The sequence below is a fragment of the Erythrolamprus reginae genome, chromosome 8 (genome assembly GCF_031021105.1).
Source record: "Erythrolamprus reginae isolate rEryReg1 chromosome 8, rEryReg1.hap1, whole genome shotgun sequence".
Classification (NCBI taxonomy): Eukaryota; Metazoa; Chordata; class Lepidosauria; order Squamata; family Dipsadidae; genus Erythrolamprus; species Erythrolamprus reginae.
The window spans coordinates 7,067,690-7,082,828 of NC_091957.1; the positions used below are offsets into that span (position 1 = coordinate 7,067,690).

General features: G+C 42.7%; 1 protein-coding gene across 1 annotated transcript in view; it reads right to left on the reverse strand.

Moving 5' to 3' along the window:
- Positions 1-1,903: 1,903 nt before the first annotated feature.
- The window catches only part of AKNA (AT-hook transcription factor), a 47,822-nt gene continuing 34,586 nt past the window's right edge, over positions 1,904-15,139 (reverse strand). Inside the window, exons 15-21 of the mRNA XM_070758718.1 lie at positions 13,785-13,925; positions 11,952-12,061; positions 10,726-10,833; positions 10,157-10,291; positions 8,871-8,975; positions 7,529-7,706; positions 1,904-6,273 (exon numbers count right to left, since the gene is read on the reverse strand). Coding sequence (XP_070614819.1) covers positions 5,985-6,273; positions 7,529-7,706; positions 8,871-8,975; positions 10,157-10,291; positions 10,726-10,833; positions 11,952-12,061; positions 13,785-13,925 — 1,066 coding nt within the window. The 3' untranslated portion in view covers positions 1,904-5,984. The remainder of the gene's footprint in view (positions 6,274-7,528; positions 7,707-8,870; positions 8,976-10,156; positions 10,292-10,725; positions 10,834-11,951; positions 12,062-13,784; positions 13,926-15,139) is intronic.

The window sequence follows — 15,139 nt, forward strand, 5'->3', positions numbered from 1 at the left end:
GATGTTGTCTTTCTTGTGTATTACATCGTCTCTTATTTTGGGGGAAACTTAGAGATAAGGTGCTCCTGCCTGGCCTCTATTGTGAGTGATCCACATCCGGGTCACCTGGTCACAGATTTTGAGTAGGAAGAGCTGAGTCCGTCTGGGTATCCTAGGCCAGTGTTTTTGCCAGCTGAGAGTGAGAGTGAAGGGGAACCTTGGGAACCAGCAGACTGCAAAAACCCCAGTTATGGTAATGTGTGACTCAAAGGAAGAGGGGGACGTTGGGGATCAAGAACCCCTCTTAGATGCCAGGGTCAGGAGAGCAAGAGCCAGGCACGAATATCTCTATAGATGGGGGTCTAGGCATTTAATATCTCTATGGGACATTTGGCCACTCCTGGCAATATATACTGCTGAAAAAAATAAAGGGAACAGATAACCCATCCTAGGTTTGAATGAATGAAATATTCTCATTGAATATTTCATTTGCACAACTATTCCATTTGCACAACAGCATGTGAAATGGACTGTCAACCACTGTTCTTCCTAAGTGGACAGTTTGATTTCACAAAAAAATGATTTACTTGGGGTTATATTCTGTTGTTTAAGTGTTCACTTTATTTTTTTTTTAGCAGTGTATATAGAACAGGCTGCTGGGAGAAGGGGCGTAGCAGGCAGTTGGTGCTTAGAGAGAATGCTCCAGAATTCCTGGATCTCTGTTCCTGGTTTTACAGAAGATCTTTCTGCTCTGAACTGTGAGTGAAGTGAGTGAGTGAAGTGAAAAGAAAACCAGACACAAATAATTAGTGATGATTTACGCTTTTAGTTGTTGTGTTTCCCGGAGTATTATCTATGCTCCACAGTCAGATTCTGTCAGCTTGAACATGCTTTAGACTGGAATGATTTCTTACAAAACTGTGTAAAATAATATTCCTTTGCTTCGATCCATTTTTCCAATGTGTGGGTTTGCTTTTTATTTTTATTTTTAAATACAGTGGTACTTCGTCATACGAACTTTCTGAGATATGAACCCGGGGTTCGGAAATTTTTTGCCTCTTCTTACGAACATTTTCCGCCTTACGAACCTGCCGCCCGAATGCTGAACCCAGAAGTTTGGCAAAATTTCAGGTTCGGGTGGCCGCCAAGAAGCCCTGATGCCCGGCTGTCATCTTTTGAAACAGTTGGGGGGCTTCTCGGCGTTCTCCAGAACGCCGAACCCAGAAATTCGGCAAAAGTTTGGGTTCGGTGTTTGGGTTCAGGAGAACGCCGAGAAGCCCCGCCGCCCGGCTGTCATCTTTTGAAACAGTTGGGGGGCTTCTCGGTGTTCTCCAGAACGCCGAACCCAGAAATTTGGCAAAAGTTTGGGTTTGGTGTTTGGGTTCAGGAGAACGCCGAGAAGCCCCGCCGCCCGGCTGTCAGCTTTGCAAAAGAGCCACGGAGCTGTCACCCGGGCGGGAGGCTCAAATGGAGGTGGAGAATCCCAGTAGGGAATTCCATGGGCGGAGCTTTGACGTCACGAAGACGTCCTTCCTGGAGTCTACGTTTCTTATTAACTCTCATATTCCCATACTCTATATCTTCCTATTTACTTAATAATATCTTTAACTTTTCTAACTTTAGTTTTTTTTAGCTTTTTAACATTTACAGTTCTTTTATACAGTTTCCTTTTCTTTCTTTCTTTTCCAACCACTCGTAGAAAACACTCTATATTTTATAGTATTTCGAATCTTCCTTATCAATTTCTTATTTCTATTTGCTCTCTTTTGGGGGAGGGGGCACATGTTATTCGTATCAAAGGATTGGCCTAGGAAGCCTAGCCTAATACTAATATTGTCCTTGTGAAATCTCTCTGGTTTCTTTTTTTGTGTCCCAAAATTATTTACTAATATACTGGGAGGAATAAACAACAGTACACCAGAGATTTTAGTAGTAAACCAAACCATTTATTGAACGATGAAACAGAGGAAAACAAAGGAAAACAAATATTTTTCAAGACAATGAGAAGGCTTCAACATTAGTTTTTTACATGATTCTAATGTCAATGATTTCAAATCATAGTCTGGGAGGACTTAAGGGGATTATTTATGGACTGTGGGGTTCTTGGGCTCTGAGTCTGATAGTTTTCTTCCCGACATTTTGTGACCCAACTAGGTGACATGATCAGGGTTAGAAGAGACTGGGGTTTTCTCTCTTGGTCGTTCTGTGATACAGTGACAAGAACTTGATAGGAAGAACTACCAACTCAGACAAGGCACAAATTGAAAGTTGAGAAGGGTTGAAGGTTTGCTGGAGTCCAGAAGAAGTGGAGGGAGGGAGAAAGGAATGTGGGAGAGAGAGGGGAAGGGATAGAGGAAGGAAAAAAGGAGGAATGGAGGAAAAAAGGAATGTGGGAGGGAGAGAGGAAGGTAGGGAAGGAAGGAAGGAATGTGGGAGAGGGGAAGGAAGGGAGGGAGGAAGAAAGAAGGGAGCAAAAAGGAATGTGGGAGGGAGAGAGGAAGGTAGGGAAGAAGGAAGGAAGAAAGGAATGTGGGAGGGGAAGGAAGGGAGGAAGGAAGAAGGGAGCAAAAGAATGTGGGAGGGAAAGTCTATGGGAAGAAGGGAGGAAGAAAGGAATGTGGGAGGGAAAGGAAGGAAAGGAGGGAAGAAGAAAGGAATGTGGGAAAGAGAAAGGGAGGGAGGGAGGGAATGAGGAAGGAAGAAAGGAATGTGGGAAAGAGGAAGGGAGGAAGAGAGGGAAGGATGGAAGAAAGCAAGGTTGGTGAGAGGGAGGAAGGAAGGAAGGAAGGAACCAATGTTTGAGCAAATGCAGAAAGCAAGGCAGCTCAGACCATATATTACATATCAAATTTCCCATTAATTTATTGTGCCTAAGAACCAAAGAACAGATCCCTGGTTCGGAATCCACTTACTGCTTCCTCCCATTGCAGAATCAACACAGCCCCATTTGTTGGACTCTCCCTATATCAGAGTCCACACCAGATCAAAAATATCAAGATAAGAAACAGGATTACTGGTGCGGGTGTCCGTGTTTAAAGCCCACTTCTCAAATTGGCACCTCAGGGGTTTCTCCCATATATATATATATGTTGAAAACCAGCAACAGCTGTTAGAGTACAGTACTGCAAGCTGCTTCTGCTGACTGCTGGCTGTAGTTCACCAGTTCAAATCTCACCACCGGCTCAAGGTTGACTCAACCTTCCATCCTTCCGAGGTGGGTAAAACGAGGACCCAGATTGTTGGGGGTGATATGCTGACTCTGTAAACCACTTAGAGAGGGCTGTAAAGTCCTGTGAAGTGGTATATAACTCTAAGTGCTATTGCTATTGTGTAATTTGAGGAATACCTGTAAAGGGATATTTTTACTCCAAATATACAAACCTCTTAGCAAAATCCAGCAACCTGTGTTTTCCAATTCCTTTGAGGCACATGTTTGCACAAACACACACCTAGCCATTTGGGTATGTAGCTAAATGATTCAGCTTGTATTTTGAACAATTCACACACACACCAACATTTATCACACACCTTATTCTTCAAAAAATTAAAGTGCTACTGGGTTCAACTTTTGGCTCTTTGGGAGAAGTTCTAACAGCAACCTTCAGCTGATGGATGGCACATTGATGCTGAAAAATTCCAAGAGTTAAGGCGAAGACTTAAGGAGGAGTGCGCCGGCTGAGGAATTCTGGGAGTTGGAGTCCAGAAAGTCTTAAGGTGGCCAAGGTTGGATGACTTAAAGATGGATGGATGGATCGACTCCATTGGAAGGATGCTGGAAGATTGGGAGATCCAAGGCTCCAATCCAAAGTTTTAGTACCAACGTTTAAAGCAGAATATTTGTTTTCTCATAAATATTTGTAGCTCAGGGTTGAACGGAGAAGTCCTTGGTGCTCTGTGAGTTGGGCCGTTTTTTTTACAAACGTTTCATGATCCAACTAGGTAACATCATCAGGGCAAGAAGGAGTGAGGTGAGGAAGCAGAGGAAGACAACTGTGGGGTCCTTGATACTTTGAGCTGGATTGTTTCCTTGCATGATCCAACTATGTAACATTATCAGTGCAAGAAGGAGGAGGGTGGGAGGAGGAGAGGATGAGGGGAAAATGTGGGGTCCTTGGTGCTCTTGGAGTTTGGCTGTCTTCTTGCAGATGTTTCATTACCCAACTACTGAAACACAGGTGATGTTAGTGTCGTGGCCCATTCACACCCTACACAGCTGATCACAGATTCTGAGGATTGAGAGACAGATATAGGTTGGTGTTGTGGCTCTGGCCAGTGTACTCGGCACCCAAATCTGATAGCGAGGAGGTCAGAGAGGATGTGGGGTCAGAGGCTAAATGCCAAACAGGGCAGGTTGCACCTCCAGAGGTGCACATGAGTGATTCAGGACGAGCCTCTTTTTGACGCCAGAGTACACAGAAGTGTCAGAAGGCAGGAGTGGCTGAGCAGGAGGAGGTCTCCGCATGAATAGATCTTTTAAAACACTTGGCCACGCCTTTTGGCTACTTAAGGGTGAGTTTCGTGATGAGCCAGTGCAGAAGTCAACTTTCGACTGTGAGCGATGGCTGCTGGGATTTGGCTCTTGGATTATTTATGTAAATTTACAAAAAAATGTAAAATCTTATTTTCCAGGCTTCCTGCCAACTCACAGTGAGTCATGTTAAATAGATCAAAGAGAACTGTTTGGGGAGTCTGATTTATTGCTTGAGGCTCTAAAGAACAGCTGAGATGGAATGGGCTTATTTCTTGCTTTTGCTGATACCTTTTACACAGTTAAACCTCCTTGCTATTAAGCTACTAGAATGGCATGCTTAAATTTTGTCAAATCCATGTGGTGTGGACCTATTTCACTCATTGCTGGGACAGAACAGTTACCTAGTTGGGTAATGAGATGTTTGCAAGGAAACACCAATACTCAAAGACCTCCATGGACCCTTCAAAACAAACCATCTCGCTTTCCCCCCTTTCCTCACCTTTCTAGCCCAACATTTCCTCTTGTGCCCAAGCTGCCTATTATTTATTATTATTACGGTATTATTATTATTAACATTATTAATTGAAACATCCCTGAGAGGAAGCTACAAAGCCCAAGTCGGAAAAAAACAGGCTTTCCAAAATAGCAAAAGTTATCCCAATCGTTTCAGAGAGGGGAGCAAAATCCAGGAAGCATAGTTGCAAACGTCTATTTTCCCCAAACACTAAGGATACATTATTCTCCCCTGGGGGTTCACAGGGGTTCGGGAGAACCTTTAGCTAAGATTCTGTGCAGTTCGGAGAGCCCCCAAATCCTATTCCTGGTCGGCCCTGCCCACCCCTGCCCTGCTGGGGGCTCATTTTGGATGCAGGCAAGTGCAGGATGCACATGGAGGCTCAGGAAGGATGAAAAAAGGGCCTACCAGAGTTTTTTTCCTTCCGGAGACTTGAGGAAAGACTCCAGAGCCCAAAGAGGCCTTTTTTGCCCTCCTGAAGGCTCAGTAAAGCCTCCGGAGTGTAGGGAGATCATTTTCCCCTTCCGGATGCTTGAGGAAAGACTCCAGAGCCCAAAGAGGCCATCTCTGTCCTCCCGGAGGCTCAATAAAGCTTCCAGAGTCTAGGGAGGCCATTTCTGTCCTCCCGGAGGCTCAATAAAGCTTCCGGAGCACTAGGGAGGCCATTCTTCCTCTTCTGGAGGTTCATGGAAAGCCTCCAGAGCCTAGGGAGGCCAATTTTGCCCTTCTGACTCAATAAAGCCTCTGGAGCTTAGGGAGGGCAAAAACCCCTTCCCACACCGCCATGGTGCAGGAGGCCCACTAGGCCACGCCCATCATGACTATGGTCACAAAGCAACCGGGCAGAGAACCTCTTGCTAAAATTTTTGAAGCCACCACTGGATTGAGACATTGTTCTTGGGTACTAATAACCCAACAAAATGGCAGGGATTCCAGCGAGCGAGCAACTGTTGTCCGTTTAATGGGTCCCCGGTCCATCTTAGAAAGTGGCTTAGCTCTTCTCTTCGGTCCATTCTTGGGTCAGAAGAGACAGGAGGTTCTGGGACTCCTTGCTTTCCTCAAGGCCCAACTGAGAGTTTTGTTCATTTGTTCGGTGGTGAACTTCATGTCTTTAGCGGCTTCCACAGCCCGGTTTAAAGTCCAGTTCAAATCCTCCGTACTGGTGGAAGGGAAGAAGGTCCTGGAGCAGCAGTGATGTTCTTGAAGGTGGTGCCGTGATTTTTTCCACTCTGTGGTTTGCGGTCTGCTGGAATCAAGAGCCGGAACAGCGACTGAAGAGATTGAGGTAGTGACGGGCGGAGGAGAATAGCTGTCCAGAAGAAAGAGAGAGAGAGAAAAGAAGTGGAGCAGTTAAAAAATCATCATGGCAGATGCCTGTACCTGGTTAACCTTGGTTGATCTTGTGAGAGTTTTCCTTAAAGGTATAAATTTATGTATAGATGTTTCACTTTTGTTAGAAACATAGAAGATTGATGGCAGAAAATGACCTCATGGTCCATCTAGTCTGCCCTTATACTATTTCCTGTATTTTATCTTAGGATGGATATATATATTTATCCCAGGCATGTTTCAATTCAGTTCCCGTGGATTTACCAACCACGTCTGCTGGAAGTTTGTTCCAAGCATCTACTACTCTTTCAGTCAAATAATATTTTCTCACGTTGCTTCTGATCTTTCCCCCAACTAACCTCAGATTGTGCCCCTTGTTCTTGTGTTCACTTTCCTATTAAAAACACTTCCTTTCTGAACCTTAATTAACCCTTTAACATATTTAAATGTTTCGATCATGTCCCCCCATTTCCCTTCTGTCTTCCAAACTATACAGATTGAATTAATTAAATCTTTCCTGATAAGTTTGATGCTTAATTCAATTCAATTCAATTTATTAGATTTGTATGCCGCCCCTCTCCGAAGACTCGGGGCGGCTCACAACAATAAAAACAGTATAACAATGGAACAAATCTAATAATAAAATTACATTAAAACCCCCCAACAATTTTAAAACCATACAACACATACATACCAAACATAAAATATAAGAAAACCTGGGGGAGATGTCTTAATTCCCCCATGCCTGGCGATATAGGTGGGTCTTGAGTAACTTGCGAAAGACACGGAGGGTGGGGGCCATTCTAATTTCCGGGGGGAGTTGATTCCAGCGGGCTGGGGCTGCCACAGAGAAGGCTCTTCCCCTGGGGCCCACCAAACGACATTGTTTGGTCGACGGGACCCGGAGAAGATCTTCCTTAAGATCTTCCACTATTCTTGTAGCCTGTCTTTGGACCCGTTCAATTTTGTCAATCTCTTTTCGTAGGTGAGTTCTCCAGAACTGGACACAGTATTCCAAATGTGGTCCCACCAGTTCTCTATATAGTGGGATCTTGTTTTCGGTTCGTATTGCATAATGCCTTGTTTGTATGTTGTTTTCTTTTATGTATTTTTTAAAAGTTTATAAATGAATAAAAATTATTATTTTTAAAAAGAGAAACATTTTACCTGAAAGCCATCAAGCTCAGACAGAACACAAAGGACCCCCTTCCCCCTAAATAAATGATAATACTTACATTATGGATGAGACAGGGTATTGTGCCAAGGGAATAGCTGGGATGTAATTCAGAGAGGTAGCTGCAGACGGTACGGCTAAGTACCAAAGCCCTGCCTGTTTTGGTTGCTGGTGTTGGTTAAGCTTTGGTTGCGTTCTGGAGCTTTCTTCTGGAACGTTGTCCTTGCGATCTCCTGCTCCTATGATGGTCAAGAAAATAAAATATTTATCACTTAACTTGGACCTTTTAATTTATTTATTTTTAAATCTCCTTTAAATATTTTTCCCCAGTGGGGAAGTAACCTGGGGCATCCATACACTACAGGTGGGTTTTTGAGTTATGAAAATTTGGCTTTAGATTAATGAACTAGATGGAGGAATTTTTAAGAGTGGTGCATGTTCTGCCGGCGAGTCTCAACCGCCCCATAATTACAGGGTAATTAGTCCAGGAAGACACACACCACACGATAAAAGGAAAACCCAAAAGTTTTTATGAACAGAAAAACAGAAACAGCTCCTTTTTTAAATGTCAAAAGGATTTTCTAGTACACACAAGGCACAGGTTAAAGGCAATCCAATTGCTCACCCAATAACTGGGAAATTGAGTTCAATTCTAAAGTCCAGAGAGTCCACACACACAATCCTGAACAGCAAAAACGACGATCTTGACGAAACAATGAATCAGATTAACTGCCATGAGGCTAAAACACCAGGCTGCACTTTTATCTGTAGCACTAATTACAGCAGCCCCACCCAACCACAGGTGGCCTCATTTTCTCTTGTAATAATCCTTCAGTTGTTGTCTCCTATGCATCACTCTACGCATGCGTGGATGTGTCATTCTTGTCCAGAATCCAGAGATGATACAGATGATTGATCTCCTCCTGGGCTGTCTGCCAAATTCCCCTCTTCCCTGTTACTCACGCTTCCTTGGTCAGAGGAGACTTCGTCAGCAGATTCTACTGGGAGCAAAACAGGCCTGCGGCATGTGGATGTCTCCCCCACCTCCACATTCCTTGGGGCAGGAGCTGGGCCAGAGCTAACCAGAACAGGTGCAGTGGTTATCTTGCCTCCCAATCAGGAGGCTGTGAGTTTAATGCTAGGTAGCGGGGGAGATTTCTCTCCCTGGGCACAATGAGCAGTACAATTTGCTGTGAACTCTGCATTGGCGACAGGGAGGGCAGCCGGTTAGTAAATATTTAGCTCCGTTCAGTTGCCCCGACTCTACCCCGATTAGAGGGTCATTAAAAGACGAATGAATGAATGAATGAATGAATGAATGAATGAATGAATGAATGAATGGAGAAGAACTTTTAAACTGCTTAGGGCTGGCCCCATGTTGAGTCATCAAACGTTTGTCTCACCGGCTATGTCTTTGTTCCTGGAGTTTGAAGAATCCTTACACAAGGGACACTGCCACCCTTCGGATGCTCTTTGCTTAGAAGGCCTGGATCCATCCCTAGGGGGACCTTAAGAAAGAAAATGGGAAGCCCAGTTACAAGGACATAGGCGATAATGTCAAACCACATGGAAATAGAAGCCTACGCAGACAAGGCCCAGCTTCTGATGCGTTGGCTAATGTAATAAGCCAAGGGAATGATTGCATCTTCTGAAAGGATTTCTCCTTTTGTAAAATATAAAGTAAATTTTGTTTATTTGCAGGTGGTCCGGCAGGGCATATGCTGAGACTTGTAGGTCGATGGGGAGAAGGAAGGAAGGAAGGAAGGAGGAGGAGGGAGGAAACCAAAAAGGAAGAAAAGAAGGAAGGAAATGTAGAAAGAAAAAAGAGAAAGGGAGGGAGAGAGGGAGAGAGGAAGGAAGGAAATTAAGGAGGGAGGAAGGGAGAAAATAGAAAGGAAGAGAGAGAGAGAGAGGAGGGGAGAGAGGGAGGAGAAAATTAAGAAGAAAGGGCAGAAAGAAAAAAGAAAGGGAGAGAGGGGGGGAGAGAGGAAGGAAGGAAACTAGGAATGGAGGGAGGGAAGGAAGGCAGGAGGAAGGAAAGAAAGGCAGAAAAAGAAAGAAAGAAAGAGGGAAGGAGGGAGGGAGGGGGAGGAAAGAAGAAAGTGGTAGAAACCAAGAAGGAAGAAAAGTCAAAAAGAAAAAAGAGAAAGGGAAGGAGAGAGGAAGGAAGGAAACTAAAAAGGAAGAGAGGGAGGAAGGAAACTAAGAAGGAATGAAAGAAGGAAAGACAGAAAGAAAAAAGAGAAAGGGAGGGAAGGAAGGAAACAGAAGAGAGGGGGGAAAGAACATGGAAGAAAGAAAAAGAAAGAAAGAAAGAAAGAAAGAATTCACAAGTAAAAACCAAGGAGAAGTCCTGATTTTTAAACAGGAATTCAGCAATAAATCCGGTTAATGTTTAACCAAGGCTTCCAATCATTTTTGTAACCCTGCCTGTGTTAGCACCACAAAGGTGATGCAAAGGACAGAGTATGGAGCTGGTTGAAACTTGATTCCTCACCTGCAAGCACATTTTCACATCCATCTGGAATTGTCCCCCCCCCCCCCCCGTCCTGTTGCGCAAAGTGTGCAAAACAGCCATCAGTCACTTTTTCTCAGTGCTGTTATGGCATCAAACCGTCACTTTGCAAATGTTTGTTAAGTGGAGGGCTTCCTGGATCCCAGAAGGACCATCCACACGAACGGTTGTTACCTTTGGTTTCTTTTTCATCCAGGTGACCAGCAGAGTCTTCTCCTTGTTGCAGCTGGACCTTCGGCTGGCCAACAGCAAAGGGTTGGAGTCTCTTGGGATCTTGAGCCTCTGGAGTGGAAATGGGATACTGTGTCCCTAAGAAACCGAATTCAGATGGAAAATCATTAAAAATATTTCCATTACCTAATAGACAATTAAATACACTGCTCAAAAAAAAATAAAGGGAACACTTAAACAACACAATATAAGTATGTTTTCGTAGATTTTCACGGGTACAGGTATGAAGGTCTTGGCATATTTGGGTTTCTTCCCGGGTAAGTGTGTAGGAAATGATGGAATTAGGATTAGGAGTAGCATTTGGTAAAATATGTCGTTTGTCGTTAATTTTTATTGTCGATATTTATTGTCGATACACACACACATTTAACACAAGATTGACTTAGAAATAATACATTAAATAGAAACATAGAAACATAGAAGACTGACGGCAGAAAAAGACCTCCTGGTCCATCTAGTCTGCCCTTATACTATTTCCTGTATTTTATCTTACAATGGATATATGTTCCCACCTGTGTAAGGTCCTTGGACAGTGCGTTGTTTGGAAGGTCTTATCCTGGACGTTGTGTGCTGTTTTCCATTCCGCAACTTTGACGGTGCGTCGTCTGACTCGGAAGGATCTAGGGACAAAGCAGGGAAAAAAAGCAACCCTCAAGGTTAATTTGGGAGACAAAGTCCTGCATTATCTCAGGGCATTTAAAGATCATGGGGGAGTATTAACTGCAGGAGAGCATCCAATGGACTGCTTTTGACAATTGGCTCGATCGAATCAAAATATTTAAGCACTGATGACGCTCTGTATTTTGGACTATGAAACATCTGGAAGAAAACAACCAAGCCCAGAGAGTACCAAGGACTCCACAGTCCTACTCTTCCTCCCAATCTCACTCCCTCTAACACTGATAATGTTACCTAGTTGGGTAATGAGTCTGCGGAGAGGGGCGGCATACAAATCCAATAAATAATAAGAATAATAAGAATAATAAGAATAAGAATAAGAAGAATAAGAAGAATAAGAATAAGATTCTGCAAGAAAATAACCAAGCTGAAGGAGCACCAAGGACCTCTCAAAATATTTTAAACAGACCACACAACCTGTTTAGAAATTGTTCTCCTTGTGTAAAGTATGCTCCATCCCCAGTGAAGGGCTGCAAAAAAAAATAGTACTACATTGTGGTCATGGCTTATTTTGTGGGTGTGGCTTGCCAGCCATGTAACCAGGTGGGAGTAGCTTGCTGATCATGTGATCTGGGGTGGCTTAAAGATCATGTGACGGGCTTCAAGATGGCCAACTTGACACATCAAGAATTTGGGTTAGGGTTAGGGTGCTTGGCCTCTCCTCGCCTGAAAGAGATACAATTTCCCTTACTATTACTGAACATCCAAAATACACTATTTAATTCTGTGTATATATGTCATATGTGTAATACATGTGTACATACATATTACACACAGGCACACAAAAATATACATGATCTACCATATAAACTGTAGATACACATACGCATGCACGGCTCTTCTAAAATTATACACATTCAACCTCATTTACTGTGATAGGAAAAACATACCCAGAGGGAAAAAAAGAAAAAAAATTCAAAATTTTTCTACTGGTTCTGCGTACCTGACCAAAATTTTTCTACCGGTTCTGCATACTTGACTGAGCCCATCATTGTTCACCCCTAAAGCAGGACACCATATTTCTAATTCTGGACTACGCCAACAACATTTAAAACCTTACTGAAATCCAACTCTGATCCATGTTGAGTCAAAGATGGCTTCTGCGTCCTCCCTTTTGGGCCAGCAGCCAAAAATTGTCCATCAGATTCCATCACGCTTTTCCTTGAGGTTCTGTGGAATGAGACAGCATGTTATCTACAAAAATGAAGACTAAAGCAAAGCACAAAACAAGAAACTTATTGTTCTGTCCCAATGCCGAGACTTCCAACAATCAGATTCACACCACCGGATTAACTAATGAAAGTTTTTACTATGTACAAAAGTCTTGCGCAGTTGAGTCTTTTCTCAAAGTGCTAGCAAAATGCTAGCAAAAACTTCAGCACTCTGATTATTTATTTATTTATTTATTTATTTATTTAATTCGATTTTTATGCCGCCCTTCTCAGACTCAGGGCGGATTACAACATGTTAGCTATAGCATTTTTTAACAGAGCCAGCATATTGCCCCCACAATCCGGGTCCTCATTTTACCCACCTTGGAAGGATGGAAGGCTGAGTCAACCTTGAGCCGGTGATGAGATTTGATTATAAAGTCTTAGCAGCTGGCCAGAGTCCCGGGAATAGATTAATAGAACAACTAATTACTAGTTTGCAGTAGGTTTTCTTATTGTCAATTTACAGAATTTTGCTGGAAGCCTGGATTGCATTATTGCATTGCATATATTATTATTGCATTGTATTATTATTATTGTATTGCATTATTATATTGCTCTGCATTATTATTGTATTGTATTGTATTATTATTGTATTGCATTGTATTATTATTGTATTGTATTGCATTGTATTGCATTGTATTGCTTTGAATTGCATTGCATTGCACTGCGCTCCGCTCCATGGGCAGTGAAGGCACCAGAGAGAGAGAAAGCAATAATAATTTCACCCTGTTTTTGCTTTGAATCTGTGTCTTTCTGAACAGTTTGAAATCCAGCCAGGACAGTAGAATTGTGGTTAGCTGTTATGGAAGTTTCCCATGTCTTTCATAACGGGTGAGTCAGCTGCCTTGTGAAAAACTAGATCAGCTCTGTAGTCTTATTGTTCCTCTAGAGATCATAGGGGGATTTGTAGGTACAGCTACCCCAAAGATGCTTTTGCATAAGACAACTGGATTTTGTTTTTCCCTGAAGGCCTTATGCTTTTCATCCAAGAAACTCTCTTCATCTAGAGAACTACCAGAACTAAAGGAGCTTGTTAGATAGGAAGCGAAATGCCCAAGGAAAAACAAAAACAAAGAAGGAAGCTTCTTCAGTCAGAACTGAAGAAGCTTCTTGGATGAGAAGAACTGAAGAAGCTTCTTGGATAAGAAGCAAATTGTCTTCAAGGGAAAAAAACCCCCAGAGAAAATCCAGTTGCTTCTTGAAAAACCATATTTGGGACAACGATGACCTGGATGATCGATCGATCGGTGGGTTGGAGGGTGGGTGGATGGATGAATAGATAGATAGATAGATAGATAGATAGATAGATAGATAGGTGGGTGGGTGGGTGGGTGGGTGGGTGGGTGGGTGGATAAGATATATGATAGATATATTAGCTAGAGATGATAGATAGACGAAATATGATAGATAGATAGATAGATAGATAGATAGATAGATAGATAGATAGATAGATAGATAGATAGATAAGATAGATAGATAGATAGATAGATAGATAGATGATAGATAGATAAGATAGATTGATGGATGGATGGATGGGAGAGAGAGAGATACATCAATCAATCAATCAATCTAATAAATACATGATTGAGAATCTCCAGAGACATGTAGTTACCATGTAGTTCCCAAGGACTGGGAAGAAACAATGAGATCTACCAGAAAAGAGTTTGCACATCCCTTACCCTGCTGGAGTGATGCTTGGATAAAGGTGAGCTGCATCCTGGACTCTGGATGGGTGCGGAGAAGATGTCTGCCGATGGAGTGACTCTTCTAGACTCTGACGCAATCGAGAGACTTCATGTTGCAAAGCTTCAATGGCTTCGCTGGTGGAGGAATAAAACAAAACACAACACTGTCAAGGTTCTGGATCGGATGCCTTCATTAAATTATGAGTCTCGAGCCAAGCTTCAAAAGGAATCCAATTATTTATTAGGAGCTTCATGTCGGCAGGTTCCCAAGTGAAGCCAGCTCTGACCTTACCTAATTTACATCCCAATTATGACCCTATTCCCCCCCACCCCACCCCAAGGTATGTCTCAATCACATTCACGAGACTGGAGCAATTTTGCTGGTTGTAGAGATCCCTCCCCTCTGGCCGCTGTGGGTGACCCTGAGATACAGCCTTGAGAGAGAGAGGTCTGGAATGTGACTCTGTTTTGGCTGCCGTGCCTGATGTTTTGAAGTACCGCATTTGTCAGAATATAAGACACACCTTTTTTACCCCCCAAGAGGGTGAAAAATTGGGTGTGTCTTATACACCGAATGTAGCCCTACCCACCTACCCTTTGGCCTCTGCCTCCCAGCAATTTACCTCCTTGCAGCAAACAGAACAGAGCCTGTTAAGCCAAGCAACTCATTATCAGCTTCCCGACCCTCAGCTGTTTTGAGGTTGCAGGCAGGCTAAGCTGAAACTAAAAGTGAAACTAAAGCTGCAAGGGGGGTAAATTGCTGGTAGGTAGAAACAGGCAGAATTTAATTTTCTTGTGCTAATCAGATTGCTGAAACTGGATGCGAGGAGGTAAGTCAATAACGTATAAATGTCTGTAGAATGTTCAAATTATTAGACTTATTTTTTGAAAGACTGCTTTATTATCGTTCTAGACAACTTAACCAAATGAAGAAGCTTTTTTAAAATAAATGCTTGATCTGAAGAGGCCCACTGCTTTTGTATCTTCTTTTAAATAGCAGAGAATAATGTATAGGTCCAGAAAGCCACATTAATTTTAACAGCATCTGTACAAGTATAGTCTGAAATATAACGATGTCCTGTTTTAGTATTAAGATAAGGCAGCTGAGTTAAACTCTGACTTAGTCATGTTTGGAGTAGATCTATTTAAATAATTGGGAGGAGTTAGTGTGACTACATTTAAGAAAGCTTTCTGGCATTAATATACTGCCATAATGTACATTTCTTCAATTCTTTGCTACTTCTATGAACACACATGCACAGAAATACACAGCAAACTATGTATATAGTTTGTTACATGCTGTTTTTATTATTGTTGTTAGCCTGCGGAGAGGGGCGGCATACAAATCC